The sequence below is a fragment of the Oenanthe melanoleuca genome, chromosome 23 (genome assembly GCF_029582105.1).
Source record: "Oenanthe melanoleuca isolate GR-GAL-2019-014 chromosome 23, OMel1.0, whole genome shotgun sequence".
NCBI lineage: Eukaryota > Metazoa > Chordata > Aves > Passeriformes > Muscicapidae > Oenanthe > Oenanthe melanoleuca.
In genome coordinates, this window is record NC_079356.1 from 4,094,139 (window position 1) to 4,120,297 (window position 26,159).

The window sequence follows — 26,159 nt, forward strand, 5'->3', positions numbered from 1 at the left end:
CTGGAAATGGCTTTTCCCTGCTCCAGAACCAAAACTCAGCCCCTGATCCCACCTGGAAATGGCTTTTCCTGCTCCAGAACCAAAACTCAGCCCCTTCCAGCCCCTCCATGTCCATCCCAAAAGTGGGAAGGGGTCAAAGGAAAGGAATTCTCCCTCAGCCCAGCCCCGGGAATGCTCCAGCCCCTTCCAGAAGGATTTATCGGGAATATCCCAGGCTGGAAGAGCGAATTCCACGGGCTGGCAGCTCCCTCTCGTGGGGAGAAAAAAAAAAAACCAGGAAGGGCTGGGATGTGCCCAGATGTGCGGCACAGCTGGAGCGGGATCCCCGGGTGGGACAGCGGGAATTCCTCGGGAATTCCACGGAGAAACATCGGGATGAATTTCCCCGAAAAGGGAGGATCAGCCAGGCTGTTCCTTTTATCCCAACAGGGATTTTTGGGATTTGGGACAGGGCTTGATGTTTTCCATCCACATATTGGGGTTTCAGTCTCTCTGGAATGGAATCCAAGTGTTTCCTTATGGGATAAAGCAACTTCAAGCCTCAAAAATCTGCACCCCACCGTGCTCTGATCCAAAGAAATCCAGACATCATTCCAGTTATTAAGAATCCAGCTTGGTTTTATTATCCAGTTTTTCCAAAAGTTGGTGTTTGCCTCGTCACAATTGTAAAATATTCCTATTTTTATCCCTATTTTACAAAGATTTGCAGATCTGGGAGTGACCAAGTTGGAGCTGGGAATTCTCTTAAATAATCAAACAGTGATTTTTGTGCTTTAAAAATTCCAATTGGAAAAAAAAAAATAAAGGCTAAAAAAGAGAAGGATAAAAAGGGAATTTCCACGAGCTCCTTCAAACATCACAGGGTTTATAAAATTTATTCCAATTTGTTGCTTTGGGAAAGGGCACAGGGAGCAGGTTTGGAATTCCATGGATGGGAAAATAATTTGAGGCCATCCTTTATTCCCAAACTGGGAATAAACATTTGTGGGATAAACCTGGGTGGGTTTGTGGGATGGATCTGGGATAATTTACAGGAGGAACATGGGCAGGTTTTGTGGGATGAAGCTGAGGATTTGTGGGATGAACATGGGTGAGTTTTGGGATCAGCCTGGGTGGATTTTATGGGATGAATTTGGGTGGGATTTGTGGGATAAATCTGGGAAAATTTACAGGACAAACCTGGGTGGGTTTTGTGGGATGAAGCTGAAGGTTTGTGGGATAAATCTGGGTGGATTTTATGGGATGAACATGGGTGGGTTTGTGGGATAAATCTGGGAGGATTTTATGGGATGAACATGGGTGGGTTTGTGGGATAAATCTGGGAGGATTTTATGGGATGAACCTCGGTGGGTTTGTGAGATAAATCTGGATGGGTTTTGTGGGATGAAGCTGAGGGTTTTTGGGATGAACATGGGTGGGTTTGTGGGACAGATCTGGGTGGATTTTATGGGATGAACCTGGGTGGGTTTAGTGGGATAAATTTGGGTGGATTTTATGGGATGAGCATGGGTGGGTTTTGTGGGATGAAGCTGAGGGTTTGTGGGATAAATCTGGGTGGGTTTTGTGGGATAAATTTGGGTGGGTTTTATGGGATGAAACTGGGTGGGTTTTGTGGGATGAAGCCGAGGGTTTGTGGGATGAACATGGGTGAGTTTGTGGGACGGATCTGGGTGGATTTTATGGGATGAGCATGGGTGGGTTTTGTGGGATGAAGCTGAGGGTTTGTGGGATAAATCTGGGTGGATTTTATGGGATGAACCTGGGTGGGTTTTGTGGGATGAAGCTGAGGGTTTGTGGGATAAATCCGGGTGGGTTTTGTGGGACAAACCTGTGAAAACTTACAGGAAGAACCTGTGTGAGTTCTGTGGGACCAACCCAACACCTCCCCACCCCAAACTAACCGCGGCACTGCCACGAACCGGGACGGAAACCCCAAAACGCGCGCGGCAGCCTCTCCCCGCGGGGCGGGATTTTGGGAACGGGGTTTTTGGGATGGAATCCTCAGAGCAGGGGGCCCTTGATGCCGCCGGGCTCGGGCAGGCGAGCGGCAGCGAAGGCCGAGGCTCCCAGGCAGGCGGCCGGCTCGCAGAACCCCGGCAGCCCCGCGGCGCCCGGCGCGCCCGCAGCGCCCGCCCGCCCCGGGGACCCCCGAGCGCCCCGCTCGCCCGGCCGGCCGTCCGCAGCACGGCCCGGCAGCCCCGGGACACCTGCGGGGAGGGCGGCGTCAGGATGGGGTGGGGAGTGGGGAGTGGGAGTGGGAATGGGATTGGGGTGTGGGGATTGGGGAGTAGGAAATGGGATTGGGGTAGGAAATGGGGAATGGGGAATGGGATTGGGGTGTGGGGACTGGGGATGGGGAATGGGGATTGGGGAATGGGAGTGGGGAATGGGGAGTGGGGTGTGGGGAATGGGATTGGGAATGGGATTGGGGTGTGGGGAGTTGGGAGTGGGGAATGGGATTGGGGTGTGGGGAATGGGGAGTAGTGAATGGGTGTGGGGTGTGGGGAATGGGAGTGGGAGTGGGAGTGGGATTGGGGAGTGGGGAATGGGATTGGGAAATGGGGATTGGAGAATGGGATTGGGAATGGGAGTGGGGTGTGGGGAGTTGGGATTGGGGAATGGGATTGGGGAGTGGGGAATGGGATTGGGAATGGGATTGGGGTGTGGGGAATGGGATTGGGGTGTGGGGAATAGGGATTGGGATTGGGGTGTGGGGAATGGGGATTGGGGAATGGGGATTGGGGAGTGGGGATTGGGGAGTGGGAGTGCTGCTGGTGAGGGGCAGAGAGATCCCGGAGAGAGGGAGGGATGGGGAAGGAGGAAGGGAGGGATTGATGAAGGTGGGAGATTTGTGGGATGAGGCTGGGAAAGGTTTGTGGGATGGAGCTGGGAAAATGTACAGGATGAACCTGGGGGAGTTTGTGAGATGGATCTGGGATAATTTACAGGAGGAACATGGGCAGGTTATGTGGGATGAAGCTGAGGGTTTGTGGGATGAGCATGGGTGAGTTTGTGGGATCAACCTGGGAGGATTTTATGGGATGAATCTGGGTGGGTTTTATGGGATGAATCTGGGTGGGATTTGTGGGACGGATCTGGGAAAATTTACAGGATGAACCTGGGTGGATTTTATGGGCAGGTTTGTGGGATGACACTGTTCAGGTTTTGTGGGATGGATCAGAAGGTCCCCAACCACGTTGGCCCCATCACCCCAAGGTGACAAAGGCCACCTGGGGACACCTGGTCTCACCTGGGATCCCTGGAGGACCCGGCATTCCCGGGTGGCCACGGCCAACTTCTCCCCGCTCGCCCTTCTCCCCTCTCTTCCCTGTGGGTACAAAGGGAGGGAAGGAATCCGTGGGAAGCCCAGATGGGAGAGGAGGGATGGGGACAAGCGTGGCAGTGCCACCCTCCTGGGTGCCACCGTGCCACCAGCACCCACCTTTGGGTCCGACGTTCCCGATCTGCCCGGCGGCTCCCAGGATTCCGGGGACGCCCCGGGGTCCCATGGGGCCGTGGGGACCCTGCTCACCGGGGGGCCCTGGGGGCCCAGGGGGGCCGGGGGGTCCCACGGCCCCCACCCCGCCCAGGGCGGCTCTCTTGGCACTCACGGCCACCTCTGCCAGCTGCTCTGTGGGGCAGAGAGGGGCCGGGCTGGGATCCGCGGGGTGGCACCCAGGGGATCCATGGGATGGGATCCGCAGGATACATGGGATACATGGGATACATGGGATACATGGGATACATGGGATACATAGGATGGGATCCGCAGGATACATGGGATCCATGGGATCCATGGGATCCATGGGATGGGATCCGCAGGATACATGGGATCCATGGGATACATGGGATACATGGGATACATGGGATGGGATCCGCAGGATACATGGGATACATGGAATCCACGGGATGGGATCCATGGGATTAATGGAATCCATGGGGTGGGATCCACAGGATCCATGGGATCCATGGGATGGGATCCGCAGGATACATGGGATACATGGGATGGGATCCACGGGATCCATGGGATGGTGGGATGGGATCCATGGGATACATGGGATCCACGGGATGGCACCCACGGGATCCATGGGATGGTGGGATGGGATCCATGGGATACATGGGATGGGATTCGCGGGATCCATGGGATCCATGGGATACATAGAATCCACGGGATGGGATCCATGGGATTCATGGAATCCATGGTATAGGATCCACAGGATCCATGGGATCCATGGGATGGGATCCACAGGATCCATGGGATCCGTGGGATGGGATCCGTGGGATGGGATCCACGGGATCCATGGGATACATGGGATTGATGGGATGGGATCTGTGGGATGGCACCCACGGGATACATGGGATACATGGGATGGGATCCGTGGGATGGGATCCGCAGGATCCATGGGATTCATAGGATCCATGGGAAGGCACACATAGGATCCATGGGATGGGATCCAAGGGATACGTGGGATCCATGGGATGGCACCCACGGGATCCATGGGATTCATGGGATCCATGGGATGGCATGCATGGAATCCATAGAATTAATGGGATCCATAGAATTAATGGGATCCATGGAATTCACAGGATCAATGGGATTCATGGGATGGCATCCACAGTATCCATGGGATCCATAGGATTAACGGGATCCATGGAATTAATGAGATCCATGGATTCGTGGCACCCACAGGATCCATAGGATTAATGGGATCCCACGGGATCCATGGGATGGCACCCACATGATCCATGGGATCCATCAGGATCCATAGGATTAATGGATCCCAGGGGATCCACGGGATGTGGCCCCGCTCCGCCCTCACCTTGCAGCATCTTCAGCACCACATCCACGATGTGCTGGTCCCCAGCGTCCCGGCCCTGCAGGACGGGAATTTCGCTCCTTCTGTCCCCTCCCAGAGCCATTCCCAGCCCCAGTCCCAATCCCAGGTCACCTTCCCACCCTGCTCCTCCCCGTCCTGTCCCCAGTGCTCCATGCTCCCTGCATCCCACTCATGGCACTGGAGTCCACCACGAGGTTTTCAGGGGGAAATCCCACCCCTGCTGCTGGGTTTGTGTAGGGACGGTTGATGGGTGCCCCACACGGTGGGAAGGACAGAATTCCCCCCAGGGAAGGTGGGATCCCAGCTCCTGAGTGGAACAGCAGCTCATTCCCAGGGGAGCTGGGTGGGAAGGAGAGGGAATTCCTGCAGGGCTGGAGCAGCTGAGGGCACAGGGAGAGGCTGAGGAGGGATGTGGGATCTGTTGGGATTGTGGTGGGATCGTGTTCGGGATCATGTCAGGAGTGGGTGGGATGGTGTGGGATTGTGGTGGGATCTGTTGGGATTGTGGTGGGATCGTGTTCAGGATCATGTCAGGAGTGGGTGGGATGGTGTGGGACTGTGTTGGGATTGTGTTGGGATCGTGTTGGGATTGTGTAGGATTGTGGTGGGATCGTGTGGGATGGTGCAGGATCGTGGTGGGATCACGTGGGATCGTGGTGGGATCGTGTTTGGATGATGTGGGGATCGGGTGGTATCGTGGTGGGACTGTGTGGGATCATGTTGGGATTGTGTGGGATGGTGCTGGGATCATGTTGGGATCCTGGGGGATTGTGTTAGGATCATGTAGGGATCGGGTGGGATCATGCAGGATTGAGTGGGATGGTGTTGGGACCATGTGGGATTGTGTTGGGATCATGTTGGGGTTGTGTTGGGATTGTGTGGGATGGTGTTGGAACCGTGTGGGATCATGTTGGGATGGTGTAGGACCATGTGGGATCGTGTTGGGATAGTGTGCAATAGTGCGGGACCGTGTGGGATTGTCTGGGATTGTGTTGGGACGGTGTTGGGATTGTGTAGGATCATGTAGGACCGTGTGGGATCGAGTTGGGACTGTGTAGGATTGTGTAGGATCATGTGGGATCATACAGGACCATACAGAACTGTGTGGGATCGAGTTGGGATTGTGTAGGATCGTGTAGGATTATGTAGGACCATGTAGGACCGTGTGGGATCGAGTTGGGATTGTGTAGGATTGTGTAGGATCGTGTAGGATTGTGTAGGATCATGTAGGACCATGTGGGATCATACAGAACCGAGTAGGATCGTGTAGGACCATGTGGGATCATGTAGGACCATACAGGACCGTGCGGGATCATGTAGGATCATGTGGGATCATACAGAACTGTGTGGGATCAAGCTGGGATTGAGTGGGATCGTGTAGGATCGTGTAGGATAGTTATAGGATCGTGTAGGATTGTGTAGGACCATGTAGGACCGTGTAGGATCATGTAGGATCACATAGGACTGTGTATGATCATGCAGGACCATACAGGACCATGTAGGACCATGTAGGATCATGTAGGACCGTGTGGGATCATGCAGGACCATACAGGACTGTGTGGGATCATGCAGGACCGTGTAGGATCGAGTTGGGATCATGTAGGACGATTTAGGACCATGTGGGATCATGCAGCACTGTGTGGGATCATGTAGGATCGTGTGGGATCATGCAGGACCATACAGGACCATGTGGGATCGAGTTGGGATCGTGCAGGATTGTGTAGGACCATGTGGGATCCTGTAGGACCGTGTGGGATCATGTAGGATCATGTGGGACTGTGTGGGATCGAGTTGGGATCGTGTGGGATCCTGTAGGACTGTGTGGGACCATACAGGACCGTGTAGGATCATGTAGGATCATGTGGGATCGAGTTGGTATCGTCTAGGATTGTGTAGGACCATGTAGGATCCTGTAGGATCCTGTAGGAGCACGTAGGACCATGTAGGATCGTGTAGGATCCTGTAGGATCACATAGGACCCTTGTGGGACCATGTAGGATCCTGTAGGACCGTGCAGGATTGTGTAGGACCGTGTAGGATCCTGTAGGATCCTGTAGGAGCACGTAGGACCATGTAGGATCGTGTAGGATCCTGTAGGATTGTGTAGGACCCTTGTGGGACCATGCAGGATCCTGTAGGACCGTGCAGGATTGTGTAGGACCGTGTAGGATCCTGTAGGATCCTGTAGGAGCACGTAGGACCATGTAGGATCGTGTAGGATCCTGTAGGATTGTGTAGGATCCTGTAGGATTGTGTAGGACCCTTGTGGGACCATGTAGGATCCTGTAGGACCGTGTAGGATTGTGTAGGACCGTGTAGGATCCTGTAGGATCATGTAGGATCGTGTAGGATTGTGTAGGACCATGTAGGATCCTGTAGGAGCACGTAGGACCATGTAGGATCGTGTAGGATCCTGCAGGATCCTGTAGGATCACGTAGGACCGCGCGGGGTCGGTACTCACGGCGGCGCCCCGCGGCCCCGGCGCGCCCGGCACCCCGCGCTCCCCCAGCAGCCCCCGAGCCCCGGGCGGGCCGGGGTAGCCCCGAGCTCCCGGCGCTCCTGCGTCCCCCGAGGGGCCGGCGTGGCCCAGCTCGCCCTGGATGCCTTGCTGCAGGGGAGAGAGGGTGAGGGGCTCAGCCCGGCCTGAGCAGGGGGGCTGCACCCCAAAAATCCCCCAAAACACAGGCGGGGCTGCAGCCCAAACGGGCTGGGCAGAATCCGGGGGTGGAGCACAAAAATTGGGGCTGAGGCTGAACCCAGAGCTAGATCCCAAAATATTGGGGCTTGGGGCTGAATCCAGGGATGGAGCCCAAAAATTGGGGCTGAGGCTGAACCCAGGGATGGAGCCTAAAAATTGAGGCTGAATCCAGAGCTGGGTCCCAAAAAATTGGGGCTGAGTCCAGAGCTGGATCCCAAAAATTTCAGCTGGGGCTGAATCCAGGGCTGGATCCCAAACATGGCTGGGACTGAATCCAGGGATGGATCTCAAAAATTTGGGCTGAATCCAGACCTGGATCCCAAAAATTTGGACTGAATCTAGAGCAGGATCACAAAAATTGAGGCTGAATCTAGAGATGGATCTGAAAAATTGGGACTGGATGTAGAGCTGGATCCCAAAAATTTGGGCTGGGAATGAATCCAGAGCTAGATCTCAAAATGGGGCAGAGTCTGAATCCGGTGCTGAGCCCAGAAGTTGAGCCTGAATCCAGGTTTAACCCCAAAGAAGAGCTGAGCCTGAATCCAGAGCTGATTCCCTCATCTCCAGGGAAAATATTCCCTCAGCCAGGAGGATCCACTCCAGCTGAGGACCCCACAAATCCTCCCAAACCCCCATCACTCACCTGTCCCTTGGGTCCTGGCTCTCCTGACTCCCCCTGGGGACAGAGGACACGGGAAAGGCAGTGAGGAGACAGCAGGAATTTTGGGATGGAGCTGGAGAGCCCAGCACGGGAAGGGATCCCCCAGAATTCCCAGGAATGAAGAATTCCCATCTGGAAGCACCCACCTTCTCTCCCTTGAGCCCTGCCAGGCCGTGGACACCGGGATCTCCCTAAAGGAAAGGAGAGATGGGAACATTCCCAAAGTCACCCCCACCTCTGGGATGAGGGGGAATCCATGGAGAAAGTGCCTGGAGTGTTAAACCCAGCTCTGTTAAACCCAGCTCTGTCAAACCCAGCTCTGTCAAACCCCTGCTACTCACAACGCTGCCTTTGGGGCCAGTTTTGCCTGGAGAGCCCTGGAAAAAGGAAAATGTGGGATCAGCCCAGCCCAGAGCAGCGTCCCTGAGATGCCACCTGGCTGTCCCCAGAGCTGTCACCTTGTCTCCTTTGACTCCAGGCAAGCCCTGGGGTCCTGGGATCCCTGGTGGGCCCTGCTCACCCTTTGGCCCCTGGAAATTCAAGGAAAGAGGGAAAATGAGTGAGAAGAGGAAATGGAAAGAACTTTTCCCATAAAGGCATCGAGGTGCACGAGCAGCTCCCAAAATCCCAGCCCTGAGGGGGAACAGGGCACAGAACTATGGCAGAAATCTTCCAGGGATGGATTCCTGCCCCTAGAAAAAGCACCAAAAATCTTTTTTTTTTGGCTGTTTTTCCAGCTCAGGGCAGTTCTGCAGAGGGGCTGGGCGGCCTCCTGGGATGGGAGGAAATTCCTGTCCCAACTGGGGCTGCAAACCCAGCGTGGTGCCACAAATCCCTGAGCTATTCCCTAATCCCTCAGCAGCAGCACAGGCCTGGACTGAGCCCAGGATCAGAGGGGGGTCTGGCTGTGTCCTGCTGATCCGGGCTCAGCGTCCCCCAGTCCAGGGCTGAGTGTCCCCTGTGTCCCAGCCTGGATTTGGGGACAGCTCAGAGCATTCCCCATATCCCAGCCTGGATTTGGGGACAGCTCAGAGCATTCCCTGTGTCCCAGCCTGGATTTGGGGACAATTCAGAGCATTCCCTGTGTCCCAGTCTGGATTTGGGGACAACTCAGAGAGTGCCCTGTGTCCCAGCCTGGATTTGGGGAGAGCTCAGAGAGTGCCCTGTGTCCCAGCCTGGATTTGGGGACAACTCACCTGATTTAGGGACAATTCAGAGCATTCCCTGTGTCCCAGCCTGGATTTGGGGACAACTCAGAGAGTGCCCTGTGTCCCAGTCTGGATTTGGGGACAGCTCAGAGAGTGCCCTGTGTCCCAGCCTGGATTTGGGGACAGCTCAGAGAGTGCCCTGTGTCCCAGCCTGGATTTGGGGACAATTCAGAGCATTCCCTGTGTCCCAGCCTGGATTTGGGGACAGCTCAGAGCACCTCCCTTGTCCCAGAGTGGCTTTGGGGACAACTCACCTGATTTAGGGACAATTCAGAGCATCCCACATGTCCCAGAGTGGCTTTAGGGACAATTCAGAGTATTCCCCATGTCCCAGGCTGGCTTTGGGGACAACTCAGAGCGTACCCTGTGTCCCTGCCAGGCTTTGGGGACAACTCACCGGCTTTGGGGACAACTCACCGGCTTTGGGGACAACTCACCGCTCTGCCCTGCTCGCCGGGGGGTCCCACGAGGCCACGCTCGCCCCTGTCACCCTGCGGGGAAGGAGCGGGGTCAGGGCCACTCCCCCGGCACGGCCACACCCCCGCGGTGTCCCCAGTGTCCCCAGTGTCCCCAGCTCACCTTCGGCCCGGGGACACCCTGCGGGCCCCGCTCACCGCGGGGTCCGGGCTCGCCCTAAGAGCGGGAGAGAAAATCCCACCAAAGATGGGACTGAGCGAGCGCCGTGTGCTCCGTGTCCTCCCAGGGGAGGGGTGGCCCTGTCCTTGTCGCCACGTGGTGACAGTGACAGCAGCACAGGGGCAGTGATTCCCGGGGTGGGGACATCTCGGTACTTACGAGCTGCCCTGGGGCACCGGTGACACCGGGGTGGCCCCGAGGACCCGGCTCACCCTGTGAAGGGAGGGACAGGAGGGTCAGCGGGCACGGGGAGGGGACAGGGAGGGGACAAGAGTCTCGGGGTGGGTGCTCAGAGGTGTCACCCACCTTGTCACCTGGGCCACCTTTGCTTCCTGGCTGTCCTGGCAATCCCTAAGGAAACAGAGCTGGGATCAACCCCTGGGGACAGCTCAGTGTCCTTGTGGGTGCTGGCCCTGTCACCCCTGTCACAGAGGTGTCACCCCTGGCACAGCTCAGTGTCCCTGCATGGTGCTGGCCCTGTCACCTCTGGGCACAGCTCAGTGTCCCTGTGGGTGCTGGCATTGTCACAGGTGTCACCCCTGGGCACAGCTCAGTGTCCCTGTGGGTGCTGGCACTGTCACAGATGTCACCCCTGGGCACAGCCCAGTGTCCCCACAGGTGCTGGCCCTGTCACCCCTGTCACAGAGGTGTCACCCCTGGCACAGCTCAGTGTCCCTGCATGGTGCTGGCCCTGTCACCTCTGGGCACAGCTCAGTGTCCCTGTGGGTGCTGGCATTGTCACAGGTGTCACCCCTGGGCACAGCTCAGTGTCCCTGTGGGTGCTGGCACTGTCACAGATGTCACCCCTGTCCCAGCTCAGTGTCCCCACGGGTGCTGGCTCTGTCACCCCTGTCCCAGAGGTGTCACCCCCCAGCTGTCACCCGGCACTCACAGCTTGTCCCCGGTGTCCTGGCGTTCCCGGGCGTCCGGCCTGTCCTGTGCCACCCTGTGAGGGACAGAGGGGTGTCACCAGCAGTGGGGTGACAGGGGACCCCTGCCCAGCTGCCCCTGACCCCGTGGCCAGGAGCTGCCATGCCAAGGGACACTGTCCCTCTGAAGTGCCCGAGGAGCAGGTGGCAGCACCCTCACCTTCACTCCTGGGATCCCTGGGGTGCCATCCTTGCCATCGATGCCAGGGAGACCCTGAGAAGGGGGAGAGTCACTCATGGGACCCCCCAAAGGGACTCAAAGCCTTGTGGTGGGGACACAGAAAAGTGGGAAGGGAAAGGAAGATGCCAGGTCTGTGCTGGTGGGGACAAGGGTGGCACAGTGGGGACAAGGGGACACGCCCAGGCAGGGCACAGTGCCAGCAGCTGTACTCACATTCTCCCCCTTGGGGCCGATGTCACCCTGGGGTCCCCTGAAGCCACGGCTACCCTAGAGCAGGGGGGACAAGTGTCAGTGTCCTGCTGGTGCAGGGGACAGGGCTGGGACAGGGCAGGGACAGGACAGAGCTGGGACACAGCTGGCACAGGGGGAGATGCCCCTGGAGGGGGCAGACCCCACGGTGGGAAAAGGGGACACTGTCATGCAGGGTCACCTACCAGCTCTCCCTTGTCACCAGGATCTCCAGGCGGTCCCCTGGGGCCTTCCCTGCCCTGGAGGAGAGAGGAGAACAGGGATTGAGCAGGGCAGAGCGGGAGCCCCGAGCAGGAGGGGAGGGGAGGGGAGGGGACACCCACCGGCCGCCCGGCCGCGCCGACGCTCCCAACCATGCCCTTGTAGCCAGCAGGACCCTGCAGAGGGAGCAGGGACAGGTCAGTTCCCTTCCAGCCCATCCCTGAGATGCCCAGGAGGGAGGGAGGGATGCTGCTGGGGATGATCTCTGTGGTTCTGATGTTGGGTTTGTGGCAGTCTGGATGGACAAACTCGGGAGCTCTCTGTGTTCTGCTCTTGAAACTTGTGGTTTATTGCACAGGGTGTGGGTACAAAGGGCCCTGCTGGGAGCTGCCAGCTGCAGCTGGAGCAGGGCAGAAAGAGAGTGGGGGTAGTGAGAGTTCTAAGAGGTAAGAGAGAGATTTTCCCGTTTACAACACAATAAATCTTCTATGTTTAATATTCTTATTTCCACTAACCATCTAACACAAGATACAAATTCTCCAGTATTTACATACAACATATAGGAACCACTACACTACCATGTTTTACAGCTTTCTTATCTCTAAACCTTATCTCAGACCCTTCCTGTCATGCCTGGGGAGGCTCTCTGCTGCGTTTTGGGATTTGCAGCAACTGGAGTTAACAACGGGAGAAGACCTTCAAGCACCCACATTGTTGCTCTCTCAGTCAAAAACTGCTTTCATCTCAATCTTGGTTATGGTTTCCACATTCTCAAATTCTTTTGCTAGGCAATCATATTTATAAGGTTTTCCTGATTCATCCCTCCCCACACTCACCGTCTCACCCTTGGGTCCTGCCGTGCCAGGATAGCCCCTGAGCCCCTGAGGTCCCTGCAGGGGAGAAAACCACAGCCAGGTTAGCTGGGAAAAAAAACCCTGGAGCAGCCCAGGGGGAAGCAGCAATTACAGCAAAACTCAACACAGCTTAGCCAAACACGAGGAATTCCAGCCCCTCCTAATTCCAGAGCCCCCAGCAGGTGCTTTTCCAGCTGTCAGTTCCATAACTGCAGCAGCCCCAAACTGGAGCCACTTCCCTGGCCCAGAGCTCTTGGCTTCAAAGCAGTTCTGCCCTTTCCTGGCAGGGAGGACTCAGCCCAGTAATTGCTTTTCAACTTCAAAGTGCTCTGAGAATTCCAGGGGCTTTAATTCTGCCCCCAGGGCAAGGGGGACTCAGGGGACAGCAGGGATTTATCCCAAATTATCCCTGGGAGCAGCCCATGGAGCTCTCCAGAGGGAGGAAGGCTTTGCTGCAGTCCCAGTGCTGGTGTCACCTCCCTGGTGTGTGGGGACAAGGACAAAGGGCCACCCCCAGCTCCTGCAGCACTTGGGGACAGAGGAGAAGAGGATTTACCGGAGGGCCTGGGACTCCTTGTTCTCCAGAGGCACCAACGTCCCCCTTGGGGCCCTGCATGGAGAGAAAAGGGAATTTTGGGGGGCAGAGCGCCCTGGGGACACACAGCCCTCACTGGCACCCAGCAGGGGCTGGGGACAGGTGGCCCTGCCCAGGAGGCCACCACGGGGAGGCCACCCTGGTCTCCCATTCCCACATTTCCCGTTTTCCTCTTCCCTCCCCTCTTCCTTTCCCTTCCCAAAAATCCGTGCCTGGGTCCAGCCCCACAGGGACAGCCACACCTGGATCCTGCTGGGATCCAGAGGGGAATCCAGGTGGGATCTGCCTGGGATCTGGCTGAGATCCCGCTGGGGTCTGTCTGGGATCCTACTGAGATCCTGATGGGATCTGACTGGGATCTGGCTGGGTTCCTACTGAGATCCAGCTGGGATCTGGCTGAGATCCTGCTGGGTTCCTGCTGGGATGTGGTTGGGATCTGCTTGGGATCCTGCTGGAATCTGTCTGGGATCCTGCTGAGACCCTGCTGGGATCTGTGTGGATCTGCTGGGATCTGTGTGGATCTGCTGGGATCTGTCTGGATCTGTCTGGATCTGCTGGGATCTGCTGGGATGTGTCTGGGATCTGGCTGGGATTTGTCTGCACCCTGCTGGGACCTGCTGGGATCTGTCTGGATCTGCTGGGACCTGCTGGGACCTGCCAGGACCCGCTGGGATCTGTCTGGATCTGTCTGGATCTGCTGGGATGTGTCTGGGATCTGTCTGGATCTGCTGGGACCTGCTGGGACCTGCCAGGACCCCTCTGAGCACTCACCTGCTCTCCCTGCTTGCCGGGCTCTCCGAGGGCGCCGGGGCGGCCCCTGTGTCCCTGAGGGGGGAGAGGAAATCCTTGAGGAAATCCCTGAGGAAATCCTTGAGGAAATCCCTGAGGAAATCCCTGAGGAAATCCTTGAGGAAATCCTTGAGGGAAATCCCAGAGGGAAATCCCTGAGGAAATCCCTGAGGAAATCCCTGCGGAAAATCCCTGAGGAAAATCCCAGAGGGAAATCCCAGAGGGAAATCCCAGATGGAAATCCCTGAGGAAATCCCTTAGGAAAATCCCTGAGGGAATCCCTGGCACAGCTGCAGGGCCACTGGCCACACCCCGCAGAGCCACCCTGCCCCACACCCCACCCTGGGGTGCTGGTGGGGACGTGGTGGGACTCAGAATCCCACTGGGGACATGGAGTGGCTCAGAATCCCACAGGTGACACTGAGAGTGGCTCAGAACCCCACAGGTGACATTGAGGGGCTCAGAATCCCACAGGTGACACTGAGAGTGGCTCAGAATCCCACAGGTGACACTGGGAGGGTTCAGAATCCCACAGGTGACATTGAGGGGTTCAGAATCCCACAGGTGACACTGAGAGTGGCTCAGAATCCCACAGGTGACACTGGGAGGGTTCAGAATCCCACAGGTGACATTGAGGGGTTCAGAACCCCACAGGTGACACTGAGAGTGGCTCAGAATCCCACAGGTGACACTGGGAGGGTTCAGAATCCCACAGGTGACACTGGGAGGGTTCAGAACCCCACAGGTGACACTGAGAGTGGCTCAGAATCCCACAGGTGACACTGGGAGGGTTCAGAATCCCACAGGTGACATTGAGGGGTTCAGAACCCCACAGGTGACACTGAGAGTGGCTCAGAACCCCACAGGTGACACTGGGAGGGTTCAGAATCCCACAGGTGACATTGAGGGGTTCAGAACCCCACAGGTGACACTCAGAGTGGCTCAGAACCCCACAGGTGACACTGGGAGGGTTCAGAATCCCACAGGTGACATTGAGGGGCTCAGAACCCCACAGGTGACACTCAGAGTGGCTCAGAACCCCACAGGTGACACTCAGAGTGGCTCAGAACCCCACAGGTGACATCTGAGCAGGGGTTGGGGCTCTGGCACAGGCTGCCACCCCCAGGTGACCCACGGGGACTTTCCCCACAGCACCTTTCCCTCCCTGTCCTGCTGCTCCAGGGAAGGATCCTTCACCCCACCACACCCTGCAGGTGACAATTCCCATTTTTCCCCCCATGGCAGCTGCAGGACTCCCTTACCTTCAGTCCCTGCAGTCCCTGGGGGCCCTTGGGACCCGGGGGGCAGCTGGTGGGGCACTGGGGGAGAGGAAGGACAAGGATGAGTCAGGAAAGGCCTGGGAAGAGGGGCAGGGAGGGGTCCTGCTGCAGCTGGGACACGCTGGTGACAGCAGGGACAAGGTCCTGGCAGCTCTCACCAGGAAATCAGCGCTGCCCTCCACGCCCTGGAGGTGTCCTGGGAGGCCCTGCAGGGGTGGAAACCATCAGCATCCCATCATTTTATATCAGGGTGGTGTTACAGGGGCAGGGAGCAAGGGGCGGATTGAGCCAGAGCCTCAATTCCAGCCCAGAATCCTGGGATGAGCCTGGGGATACTCACAGGTTTCCCTGGAGGGCCTGGGGGACCCCTGGGGCCATCGGGTCCGGGGTCACCCTAGGAAAAAAAATAGGAAAGGAGAATTTGGGATGGGGAGGTGGAGACCCAGAGAGCCAGGATGTCCCAGGATGTCTCAGGATGTCCCAGGATGTCCCAGCCAGGATGTCCCAGGATGTCCCAGGATGTCCCAGCCAGGATTTCCCAGGATGTCTCAGGATGTCCCAGGATATCCCAGGATGTCCCATCCAGGATGTCCCAGGATGTCCCAGCCAGGATGTCCCAGGATGTCCCAGGATGTCCCAGGATGTCTCAGGATTTCCCAGGATGTCCCAGGATGTCCCAGGATGTCCCTCCCAGGATGTCCCAGCCAGGATGTCCCAGGATGTCCCAGCCAGGATTTCCCAGGATGTCCCAGGATGTCCCAGGATATCCCAGGATGTCCCAGGATGTCCCAGGATGTCCCAGTCAGGATATCCCAGGATGAAGGATAAAAAGGATAAAAAAAGCAGAAGGGGAGGATTTTTTTTGTGCCCCTTCCTGACTCCTCACCTTGGGTCCCAGCACTCCAATCTCCCCAGGAAGTCCAACCTGGCCTGGAAGCCCCTTAGGGAGAAGAGAGTAAAATTAATGGAATGAGAGAGGAGAGAGAGAAATTCATGGAATGAGAGAGAAGAGGGAGAAATTCATGAAATGAGAGGAGAGAGAGAAATTCATGGAATGAGAGAGGAGAGGGAGAAATTCATGGAATGAGAGAGGAGAGAGAGAAATTCATGGAATGAGAGAGAAGAGAAATTCATGGAATGAGAGAGGAGAGAGATAAAATCATGGAATAAGAGAGAAGAGACAGAAATTCATGGAATGAGAGAGAAGAGGGAGAAATTCATGGAATGAGAGGAGAGAGAGAAATTCATGGAATGAGAGAGGAGAGGGAATGAGAGAGAAGAGGGAGAAATTCATGGAATGAGAGAGGAGAGAGGAGAGAGAGAAATTCATGGAATGAGAGAGAAATTCGTGGAATGAGAGAGGAGGAGAAATCCATGGAATGAGAGGTCCCATCCTGGGGGTGCTGAGGTTTCAGCTCCTCCTGCACAATTCCCAGCAGGATCCCAATCCCCCCAATCCCAGCCCCACTCACAGGAGGTCCTGGCAGGGAAGGACCCTGGAATGAAAAGAAAACCACAGTTGGTTGAAATTCCCCAAATTCCCCAGAATTGCTGATCCCAGCAGCGGGGTGGGGACAGCAGGTACTCACAGGGAGCCCTGGTGGCCCCGGGAGTCCGGGCTGGCCCTGCCGGGACACAAGGGCGGAGTCAGGAGCTGGGAAAGGAGGATCTGCTCCAATCCCCCAAAAACTCCACCGGGCAGCTCCTGCACCCGCGGATCCATGGATGCGTTCCAGAGGGAGGGGGAACCCAGGATGGGTGGGGAGGGGGAGCCTGGGAGGTGGGAATGGGGGAATTTGGGAAGGTGGGAAATTTGGAATGTGGGACCGTGGGAATGTGGGAAATTGGGATCCTGGGAATGTGGGAAATTGGGAAGGTGGGAGCCTGGGAATGTGGGAAAGCGGGAATGTGGGAATTTGGAATGTGGGAATGTGGGAAATTGGGATCCTGGGAATGTGGGAAATTGGGAATGTGGGAGCCTGGGAATGTGGGAAAGCGGGAATGTGGAAATTTGGAATGTGGGAATGTGGGAAATTGGGATCCTGGGAATGTGGGAAATTGGGAATGTGGGAGCCTGGGAATGTGGGAAAGCGGGAATGTGAAAATTTGGAATGTGGGAAATTGGGAATGTGGGAGCCTGGGAGTGTGGGAAAGCGGGAATGTGGAAATTTGGAATGTGGGAAATTGGGATCCTGGGAATGTGGGAATTTGGGAATGTGGTAAATTGGGAATGTGGGAAATTGGGAATGTGGGAATTTGGAATGGAGGAGCCTGGGAATGTGGGAATTTGGGAATGTGGGGAAATGGGAATGTGGGAATTTGGGAAGGTGGGAATTTGGGAAGGTGGGAATTTGGGAAGGTGGGAATTTGGAATGTGGGAACCTGGGAAGGTGGGAAATTGGGAAGGTGGGAAATTTGGAATGTGGGAATTGGAAAGGTGGGAATTTGGGAAGGTGGGAAATTGGGAAGGTGGGAATGTGGGAATTTGGGAATGTGGGAATTTGGGATGTGGGAGCCTGGGAATGTGGGAATTCGGGAAGGTGGGAAATTGGGAATGTGGGAATTTGAGAAGGAGGGAATTTGAGAATGTGGTAAATTCGGAATGTGGTAAATTGGGAATGTGGGAAATTGGGAAGTTGGGAATGTAGGGATTTGGGAAGTTGGGAAGTTGGGAATGTGGGAATTTGGGAATGTGGGGATTTGGGAATGAGGGAGCCCAGGGCTGCCCCTCACTCACTTTGACCCCTGGCCTGCCGGTGGCTCCTGGCTCCCCTTTGGCTCCCGTCAGGCCCTGCAGAACATTCCCAACGTCATTCCCACCCCTCCTGCTCCCCCTCGGGATCCGTGCGGGTCAAACCCACCAGGAGGGGCCAAGGCTGGGATTCCACGGCCCTGGGACCCCCTGCAGGGACACGGGGGAGCTCCACCCATCCCTGACCCCGGCTTGACCCCTGGGACGGGGCAGGAACCCACCCCGAACCCAAACTCTTTTGGGATCCCCAAGGTGGGAGGGGGTGGAAGAAGCAATTCCCAAGTTCTTTTGGGAATCCAAAAGTGGGAAGGGATGGAAGAAGCTCTGCTGGGAATTCCCAAGGTGGGAAGGGGTGGAAGAAGCAATTCCCAAGTTCTTTTGGGATTCCCAGGGTGGGAGGGGGTGGAAGAAGCAATTCCCAAACTCTTTGGGGATCCCCAAGGTGGGAAAGGGTGGAAGAAGCAATTCCCAAACTCTTTTGGGATTCCCAAGGTGGGAAAGGGTGGAAGAAGCAATTCCCAAACTCTTTTGGGAATCCAAAAGTGGGAAGGGATGGAAGAAGCTCTGCTGGGAATTCCCAAGGTGGGAAGGGGTGGGAGAAGCAATTTCCAAGTTCTTTTGGGATTCCCAAGGTGGGAAGGGGTGGAAGAAGCAATTCCCAAACTCTTTTGGGATCCCAAAGGTGGGAAAGGGTGGAAGAAGCAATTCCCAAACTCTTTTGGGAATCCAAAAGTGGGAAGGGATGGAAGAAGCTCTGCTGGGAATTCCCAAGGTGGGAGGGGGTGGAAGAAGCAATTCCCAAGTTCTTTTGGGATTCCCAAGGTGGGAAGGGGTGGAAGAAGCAATTCCCAAGTTCTTTTGGGAATCCAAAAGTGGGAAGGGATGGAAGAAGCAATTCCCAAACTCTTTTGAGATTCCCAAGGTGGAAGGGATGGCAGAAGCAATTCCCAAACTCTTTTGGGATTCCCAAGGTGGAAGGGATGGCAGAAGCAATTCCCAAACTCTTTTGGGATCCCAAAGGTGGGAAAGGGTGGAAGAAGCAATTCCCAAACTCTTCTGGGATTCCCAAGGTGGAAGGGATGGCAGAAGCTCTCCCTGATCTCTGCTGGGATCCCAAAAGTGGAAAAGGGTGGCAAAAACCCTTCCCAAGCCCATTTGGGATTCCCAAGGTGCCTTCAGCTCCTGCCCAGAGGGATCTGGGGACGTTTTTGGGACAGGAGGGGTTTGTGTGGGACAGGGGCAGCTCTCACGTCCATGCCCGGCTTCCCCGGGGGCCCGTCCAGGCCAGCGGCTCCAGGCTCGCCCTTGGCTCCCTGGGGAAGAGAAAAGGTGGGATCAGGCTGGGATGAGCCCCTCTGGAATGTGGGGTCAGGTTTGGGATGAGTGGGGTCAGGTTTGGGATGAGCCCCTCTGGAATGTGGGGTCAGGTTGGGATGAGCAGGGTCAGGTTGGGATGAGTGGGATGAGGTTTGGGATGAGTGGGGTCAGGTTGGGATGAGTGGGATGAGGTTTGGGATGAGTGGGATGAGGTTTGGGATGTGTGGGATGAGGTTTGGGATGTGTGGGATGAGGTTTGGGATGCGTGGGGTCAGGTTTGGGATGAGTGGGGTCAGGTTTGGGATGAGTGGGGTCAGGTTGGGATGAGTGGGGTCAGGTTGGGATGGGTGGGATGAGGTTTGGGATGAGTGGGGTCAGGTTGGGATGAGTGGGGTCAGGTTGGGATGAGTGGGATGAGGTTTGGATGAGTGGGATGAGGTTTGGGATGAGTGGGGTCAGGTTTGGGATGAGTGGGATGAGGTTTGGGATGAGTGGGATGAGGTTTGGGATGAGTGGGGACAGGTTTGGGATGAGCGGGGTCAGGTTGGGATGAGTGGGGTCAGGTTTGGGATGGGTGGGGTCAGGTTTGGGATGGGTGGGATCAGTTTTGGGATGAGTGGGGTCAGGTTTGGGATGGGTGGGATGAGGTTTGGGATGAGTGGGGTCAGGTTTGGGATGAGCGGGGTCAGGTTTGGGATGAGCGGGGTCAGGTTTGGGATGGTTGGGATCAGGTTGGGATGAGCAGGGTCAGGTTGGGATGAGTGGGATGAGGTTTGGGATGAGTGGGGTCAGGTTTGGGATGAGTGGGATCAGTTTTGGGATGAACCCCCTGGATGTGGGGTCAGGGAGGGCTGGGTACTCACCGGGGTACCGGGGGCTCCAGCGGGGCCTTTGTCACCCTGGGGACAGGGACAGGGACAGGGATCAGCCACCCCACAGAGCCCATCCAGGGCCTTTGGGGTCCCTGAAACACCCCAAATGCAGGAGGGACCCTGGATCCCACAGACAGGGCAGGGTGGGGATGGGTCTGTGGGGGATTTATTGGGGTTTGGGGGGGATTTATTGGGGTTTGTTGGGGATTTATTGGTGTTTGTCAGGGATTTATTGGGGTGTGTGAGGGATTTATTGGGGTTTGTGGGGGATTTATTGGGGTGTGTGAGGGATTTTTGAAGGATGTATTGGGGTTTGGGGGGTATTTGTTTGGGTTTGTGGGAGATTTATTTGGGTTTGTGAGGGATTTATGGGGTTTGTGAAGGATTTATTGGGGTTTGTGAGGGATTTATTTGGGTTTGTGAGGGATTTATTGGGGTTTGTGGGGGATTTATTGGGGTTTGTGAAGGATTTATTGGGGTTTGTGGGGGATTTATTGGGGTGTGTGAGGGATTTATTGGGGTTTGTGAGGGATTTATTGGGGTTTGGGGGGGATTTGTTGGGTTTGTGGGGGATTTATTTGGGTTTGTGAAGGATTTGTTGGGGTTTGTGAAGGATTTATTGGGATTTGTGAGGGATTTATGAAGGATTTATTGGGGTTTGTGGGGGATTTGGGGTTTGGGGGGGATTTATTGGGGTTTGGGGGGGATTTATTGGGGTTTGTGAAGGTTTTATTGGGGTTTGTGAGGGATTTATTGGGGTGTGTGAGGGATTTATTGGGGTTTGTGGGGATTTATTTGGGTTTTGGGGGATTTATTGGGGTTTGTGGGGGATTTATTTGGGTTATAAAATGGGGTTTTGTGAGGGTTTTCCTGGGATTTTGTGAGGTTTTTATTGGGATTTGTGAGAGTTGTTTTGGGGTTTTCTGAGGGTTTTTCTGGGGTTTCCAAAGCGCTGTGGCTGCCCTGGGTATAAATAACACTAAAATAACACTAAAATAACATTGAATTAACACTAAAATAACATTAAATTAACACTAAAATAACATTAAATTAACACTAAATTAACACTAAATTAACACTAAATTAACACTAAATTAACACTAAAATAACACTAAAATAACACTAAAATAACATTAAATTAACAGCAAAATAACATTAAATTAACACTAAAATAACATTAAATTAACACTAAAATAACACTATAATAACATTAAATTAACACTAAATTAAGACTAAAATAACACTAAATTAACACTAAAATAACACTAAAATTACACTAAATTAACATTAAAATAACACTAAAATAACATTAAATTAACACTAAAATAACATGAAATTAACACTAAAATAACATTAAAATAACACTAAAATAATATTAAATTAACACTAAATTAACACTAAATTAACACTAAAATAACACTAAAATAACACTAAAATAACACTAAATTAACACTACAATAACATTAAATTAACACCAAAATAACATTAAAATAACACTAAAATAACCCTAAAATAACAATAAAATAACACAAAAATAACATTAAATTAACACTAAATTAACACTAAATTAACACTAAAATAACATTAAATTAACACTAAAATAACACAAAAATAACATTAAATTAACACTAAATTAACACTAAAATAACACTAAATTAACATTAAAATAACACTAAAATAATATTAAAATAACACTAAATTAACACTACAATAACATTAAATTAACACCAAAATAACATTAAAATAACACAAAAATAACATTAAATTAACACTAAATTAACACTAAATTAACACTAAATTAACACTAAATTAACACTAAAATAACACTAAAATAACACTAAAATAACATTAAATTAACACTACAATAACATTAAATTAACACCAAAATAACATTAAATTAACACTAAAATAACATTAAATTAACACCAAAATAACACTAAATTAACACTAAAACCCCAGCACATCCCGGAGGAAGGGCGCTTTCTTTTCTGCCGCCCCAGGGCTCTGTTCGTGCCCCTATGGGCGATCCAGAGCCACAACCCCCCCAAACCCCACCTCCCTCTGCAGGACCCCCATGGGATGTCACTGTCACTGTGCCCCCATTTCCATCACCCAAAATCCCCATTCCAATTCCCCAGCTGTGCTTTGGGGAGCGCAGCTGTTCCCCTTTGGGGCAGAGCGCTGTGCCACCCGCGATGTCCCCTCGTGTCCCCTCCCCGCTGCTCACTCACATCGATGCCATCGGCTCCGGGCACTCCTGGGGGGCCGGGGGCCCCTCGCGGGCCGGGCTCTCCTGGCGGCCCCCGCTGCAGAAAAAGGGAAGGATCCAGCGTGGGAGCCCCAGGGATGCGCCAGGAATCCCCTCCCAGCCCCGCGGCTCAGAGCACAGAGGGATTTTTCACATTCTCACCTCCAGCTCCTCCCTGCTGCCCAGGTTTTGTCCCATTTCTGCCACCCCCTGTTCTGGTGTCCGTGATTGGGGTCTCCATGGGGTATGGCAGCATTTTTTACCCCTCCTTCCTATTTCCATGGTGTCCAAGGGTTTCCTGCCCCAACAGAGCAGGATCTCCATGGGATGAAATTTTTACCCAATTTTTGCTCCTTCTTTCCCTGGTATCCAAGGGCTTCCTGCCCCAACAGAGCAGGATCTCCATGGGATCACTTTTAACCCCATCTCTGCTCCTTCTTTCCCTGATATCCAAGGATTTCCTGCCCTGCTGGACTGGGATCTCCATGGGTTGATATTTTAACCCCATCTCTGCTCCCTCTCTCCGTGGTATTCAAGGATTTCCTGTGCCCATGCAGCAGGATCTCCATGGAATTAAATTTTTACCTAGTTTTTGCTCCTTCTTTCCTTGATATCCAAGGATTTCCTGCCCCCACGGAGCAGAATCCTCATGGGACATTTTTTACCCCTCCTTTCTCTTTCCCCAGTGTCCAAGGGTTTCCTGCCCCAACGGAACAGGGACCTCCATGGGATCACATTTTTACCCCATTTTTGCTTCCCTTTTTCCCAGATATCCAAGGGTTTCCTGGCCTGCTGGACTGGGATCTCCATGGAATGAAATTTTTACCCCATTTTTGCTCCCTCTTTCCCTGATATCCAAAGATTTCCTGTCCCCATGCAGCAGGATCTCCATGGGACATTTTTTACCCCTCCTTCCTATTTCCATGGTGTCCAAAGGTTTTCTGCCCCAACAGAACTGGACCTTCATGGGATCACATTTTAACCCCATCTCTGCTCCCCCTTTCCCTGATATCCAAGGGTTTCCTGCCCTGCTGGACTGGGATCTCCATGGGATCACATTTTTACCCAATTTTTGCTCCCTCTTTCCCTGGTGTCCAAGGATTTCCTGCCCTGCTGGACTGGGATCTCCATGGGATGAAATTTTTACCCAATTTTTGCTCCCTCTTTCCCTCGTATCCAAGGGTTTCCTGCCCCAACAGAGCAGGATCTCCATGGGATCACATTTTTACCCCATTTTTGCTCCCTCCTCCTTTCCCTGGTATCCAAGGATTTCCTGCCCTGCTGGACTGGGATCTCCATGGGATCACATTTTTACCCCAGTTTTGCTCCCTCTTTTCCTATTATCCAAGGATTTCCTGCCCCAACAGAGCAGGATCTCCATGTGATCACATTTCAACCCCAGCTCCTGCCTGGATGGAGCAGCATCTCCAAGAATTTCTCCCCCATCTTTCCCCCCTGACAGAGCAGTGTGTCCATGGGGTGAGGCAGAGTTTCCAAAGACCCTTTTGAGCTCAGAATGGGATTTCTGGGAGCACTGGCAGGATTTAGGTGCCCCAAACCCCAGGATGAGGTGGGGACCCCCAGCCCCTCTGTGTGAGCTCTCCCTGGGCTGAGCTGGCTCCACTCCCAGGCTCGGGACAAAAGCTCCATTCAGGGAAGCTCCTGCAGCTCGGTCCTGGCTTTGAGGTTTGCACAGAAGTCAGCAAAGAAACCTCTGTTATCCTAACAGGGAGTTCAGGGGGGAAAGATTCCAGTCCTGGAGACTGGAGCCCCGGTGTTCCCGCACTCCTGCAGCTCCTCCAGCCTCCCAGCATGGATTAATTTAAAAATAAATAGAAATATAAGGAATAAATATAGGAATTAATGTAAAAATGGGGAGGAGAGGTGCTGCTGGTTCGACAGGAGCCGGGGAGGGGGTGAGTCCCCATCCCTGGAATCACCTCTGAATGGCACCTTTGTGCTGCCCCAGCAACGAATTCCAAAGGGTTCCTTGTTCCCGAATTTCCCTGCTCGGCTCCCCTGCCCCCACACACCCGTGGGGATCCCGGGGGGGGGGTTAGGAAGGAGTTGTGCCCCAGTTTCCAACAGGCAGCTCAGGAAAAAAATTCCCAAAACTTTTAAAATCTGAATTTTTTTTTTAGTTGTAAGGCAAGGAGAGTTTTTCCAGGTGGAATCCTGCCCCTCTCCATGGCTCACTCCATTTTTCCAGATCCATTTTCTCCTGCCCCTGGGTGAGTCTGGGACCCCTCAACAGCTCCCACGGAGCCCTGGGGGTCTCAGAGCCCCCCCAGCCCTGCTCAGTCCGGATCTGCAGCACATCCCAGGAAAGAAGGAGCAAATTTCCCACAAAATCCAGTGGGAAAGACAGACCCCCACTGCCACTCCAGGGGGAAAAGCAAATTAAATTTGTTTAGCCAACAATTCCTGAATTTTCAATCTGCACACAGGTCTGTGGGGCTGTTCCCACCCTCCCAGGGGGGAATTTCTGGGAAAAGCAAGGGAAAAGTACTGGGGGGACAAAACCCCCAAAATGCTCAGCCCTGTGAGGGAGCAGAGATGGGGAATGTCCCTTCTTCATTCCTTCTCCATCCCTTTTCTACCCCCTCTTTGTCCCTTCTCAATCCCTTCTCCATCTCCTCTCCATCCCTTCTTTATCCCTTCTCCATCCTCTCTCCTTCTCCTCTCTATCCCCTCTTTATCCCTTCTCCATTCCCTCTCTGTCCCCTCTTAATTCCCTCTCTATCCCCTCTCATCCCTTCTCTATCCTCTCTCCATCCCTTCTCTATCTATTCTCCATCTCCTTTCCACCTTCTCTCCATTCTTTCTCCATCCCCTCTCTCCATTCCCTCTCTCATTCTCCTCTCTATCTCTTCTCCATCTCCTCTCCATTCCCTCTCTATTTATTTTCCGTCTCCTTTCCACCCTCTCTCCATTCCTTCTCCATTCCCTCTCCATCCCCTCTCTCTATCCCTTCTCTATCCTCTTTCCATTCCCTCTCTATCCCCTCTTTATCTCTTCTTCATCTCCTTTCCATCCTCCCTCCATCTCCTCTCAATCCCCTCACCATTCCCTGTCCATCCTTTCTCCATCCCTTCTCTATCCCCTCTTTATCCCTTCTCCATTCCCTCTCTGTCCCTTCTCTATCCTCTCTCCATCCCCTCTCCATCCCCTCTTCATTCCTCCTCCATCTCCTCTCCATCCTTGCTCTATCCCCTCTCAATCCTCTCTTCATTTCTTCTCCATCCCCTCTCCATCCCTTCTCTATCCCCTCTCTATCCCTTCTCCACCATCTCTCCATTCCTCCTCCATCTCCTCTCCATCCCCTCTCAATCCCCTCTTCATTTCTTCTCCATCCCCTCTCTATCCTCTCTCCATTTCTTCTCCATCCTCTCTTCATTTCTTCTTCATCCCCTCTCCATCCCCTCTCCATCCCCTCTCCACCCCGTCCCAGCCCGGAGCAGAGCAGGACCGAGCGCTGCACTCACCAGCTGTGCCAGGCAGAGGCAGCAGCCTTGGAGCAGGAGCCAGAGCGGCGACACGAGGGTGACACGGGCCATGGCGAGCGGGGCTGGCACCGAGCGCGGCGGGCACCGAGCGCGGCGGGCACCGAGCACGGAGCTCGCAGCGCTCCGGGACAGCGGGGAGAGGAGGAGGAGGAGGAGCAGGAGCAGGAGGAGGAGCAGGAGCAGGAGGAAGGGGCCCGTTAATAGGGAGCAGAGGGATCGGGGCAGGTCCCCGCCCCTCCCAGGTGAGCCCGTGGCTACTGCGGGCTGGGCGGGGGCAGAGGGTTTGGCGCGGTGGGGCCGGAATTTGGCACGATGGGGACGGGATTTGGTACGTGGGGATTTAA

General features: G+C 54.3%; 1 protein-coding gene across 1 annotated transcript; it reads right to left on the reverse strand.

Annotated features, from left to right (window-relative positions):
* Positions 1 to 1,964: 1,964 nt before the first annotated feature.
* Positions 1,965 to 25,866, reverse strand: COL9A2 (collagen type IX alpha 2 chain). The gene is made up of 32 exons (XM_056509401.1): positions 25,795 to 25,866; positions 22,293 to 22,367; positions 20,053 to 20,088; positions 19,123 to 19,185; positions 17,858 to 17,911; positions 16,710 to 16,745; positions 16,593 to 16,616; positions 16,007 to 16,060; positions 15,461 to 15,514; positions 15,279 to 15,326; positions 15,103 to 15,159; positions 13,823 to 13,876; positions 13,013 to 13,066; positions 12,439 to 12,492; positions 11,725 to 11,778; positions 11,587 to 11,640; positions 11,366 to 11,419; positions 11,132 to 11,185; positions 10,935 to 10,988; positions 10,349 to 10,393; positions 10,202 to 10,255; positions 9,986 to 10,039; positions 9,844 to 9,897; positions 8,657 to 8,728; positions 8,540 to 8,575; positions 8,345 to 8,389; positions 8,181 to 8,213; positions 7,301 to 7,447; positions 4,821 to 4,875; positions 3,443 to 3,631; positions 3,251 to 3,328; positions 1,965 to 2,207 (listed from the first exon to the last, which is right to left on the reverse strand). Exons 1-32 carry the CDS (start codon positions 25,864 to 25,866, stop codon positions 2,002 to 2,004), a joined length of 2,073 nt encoding a protein of 690 aa, XP_056365376.1. The 3' UTR covers positions 1,965 to 2,001.
* Positions 25,867 to 26,159: the final 293 nt, after the last annotated feature.

Excerpts from the sequence above, each read along its gene's own strand:
- COL9A2 (XM_056509401.1), bottom strand. The coding sequence starts at position 25,866 with ATGGCCCGTGTCACCCTCGTGTCGCCGCTCTGGCTCCTGCTCCAAGGC. Across the intron at positions 15,515-16,006 it reads TTGGAGTGCTGGGACCCAAG|GGTGACCCCGGACCCGATGG; the intron begins GTGAGGAGTCAG and ends TTTTTTTCCTAG. Across the intron at positions 7,448-8,180 it reads AGCCAGGACCCAAGGGACAG|CAAGGCATCCAGGGCGAGCT; the intron begins GTGAGTGATGGG and ends TCTCCCCTGCAG.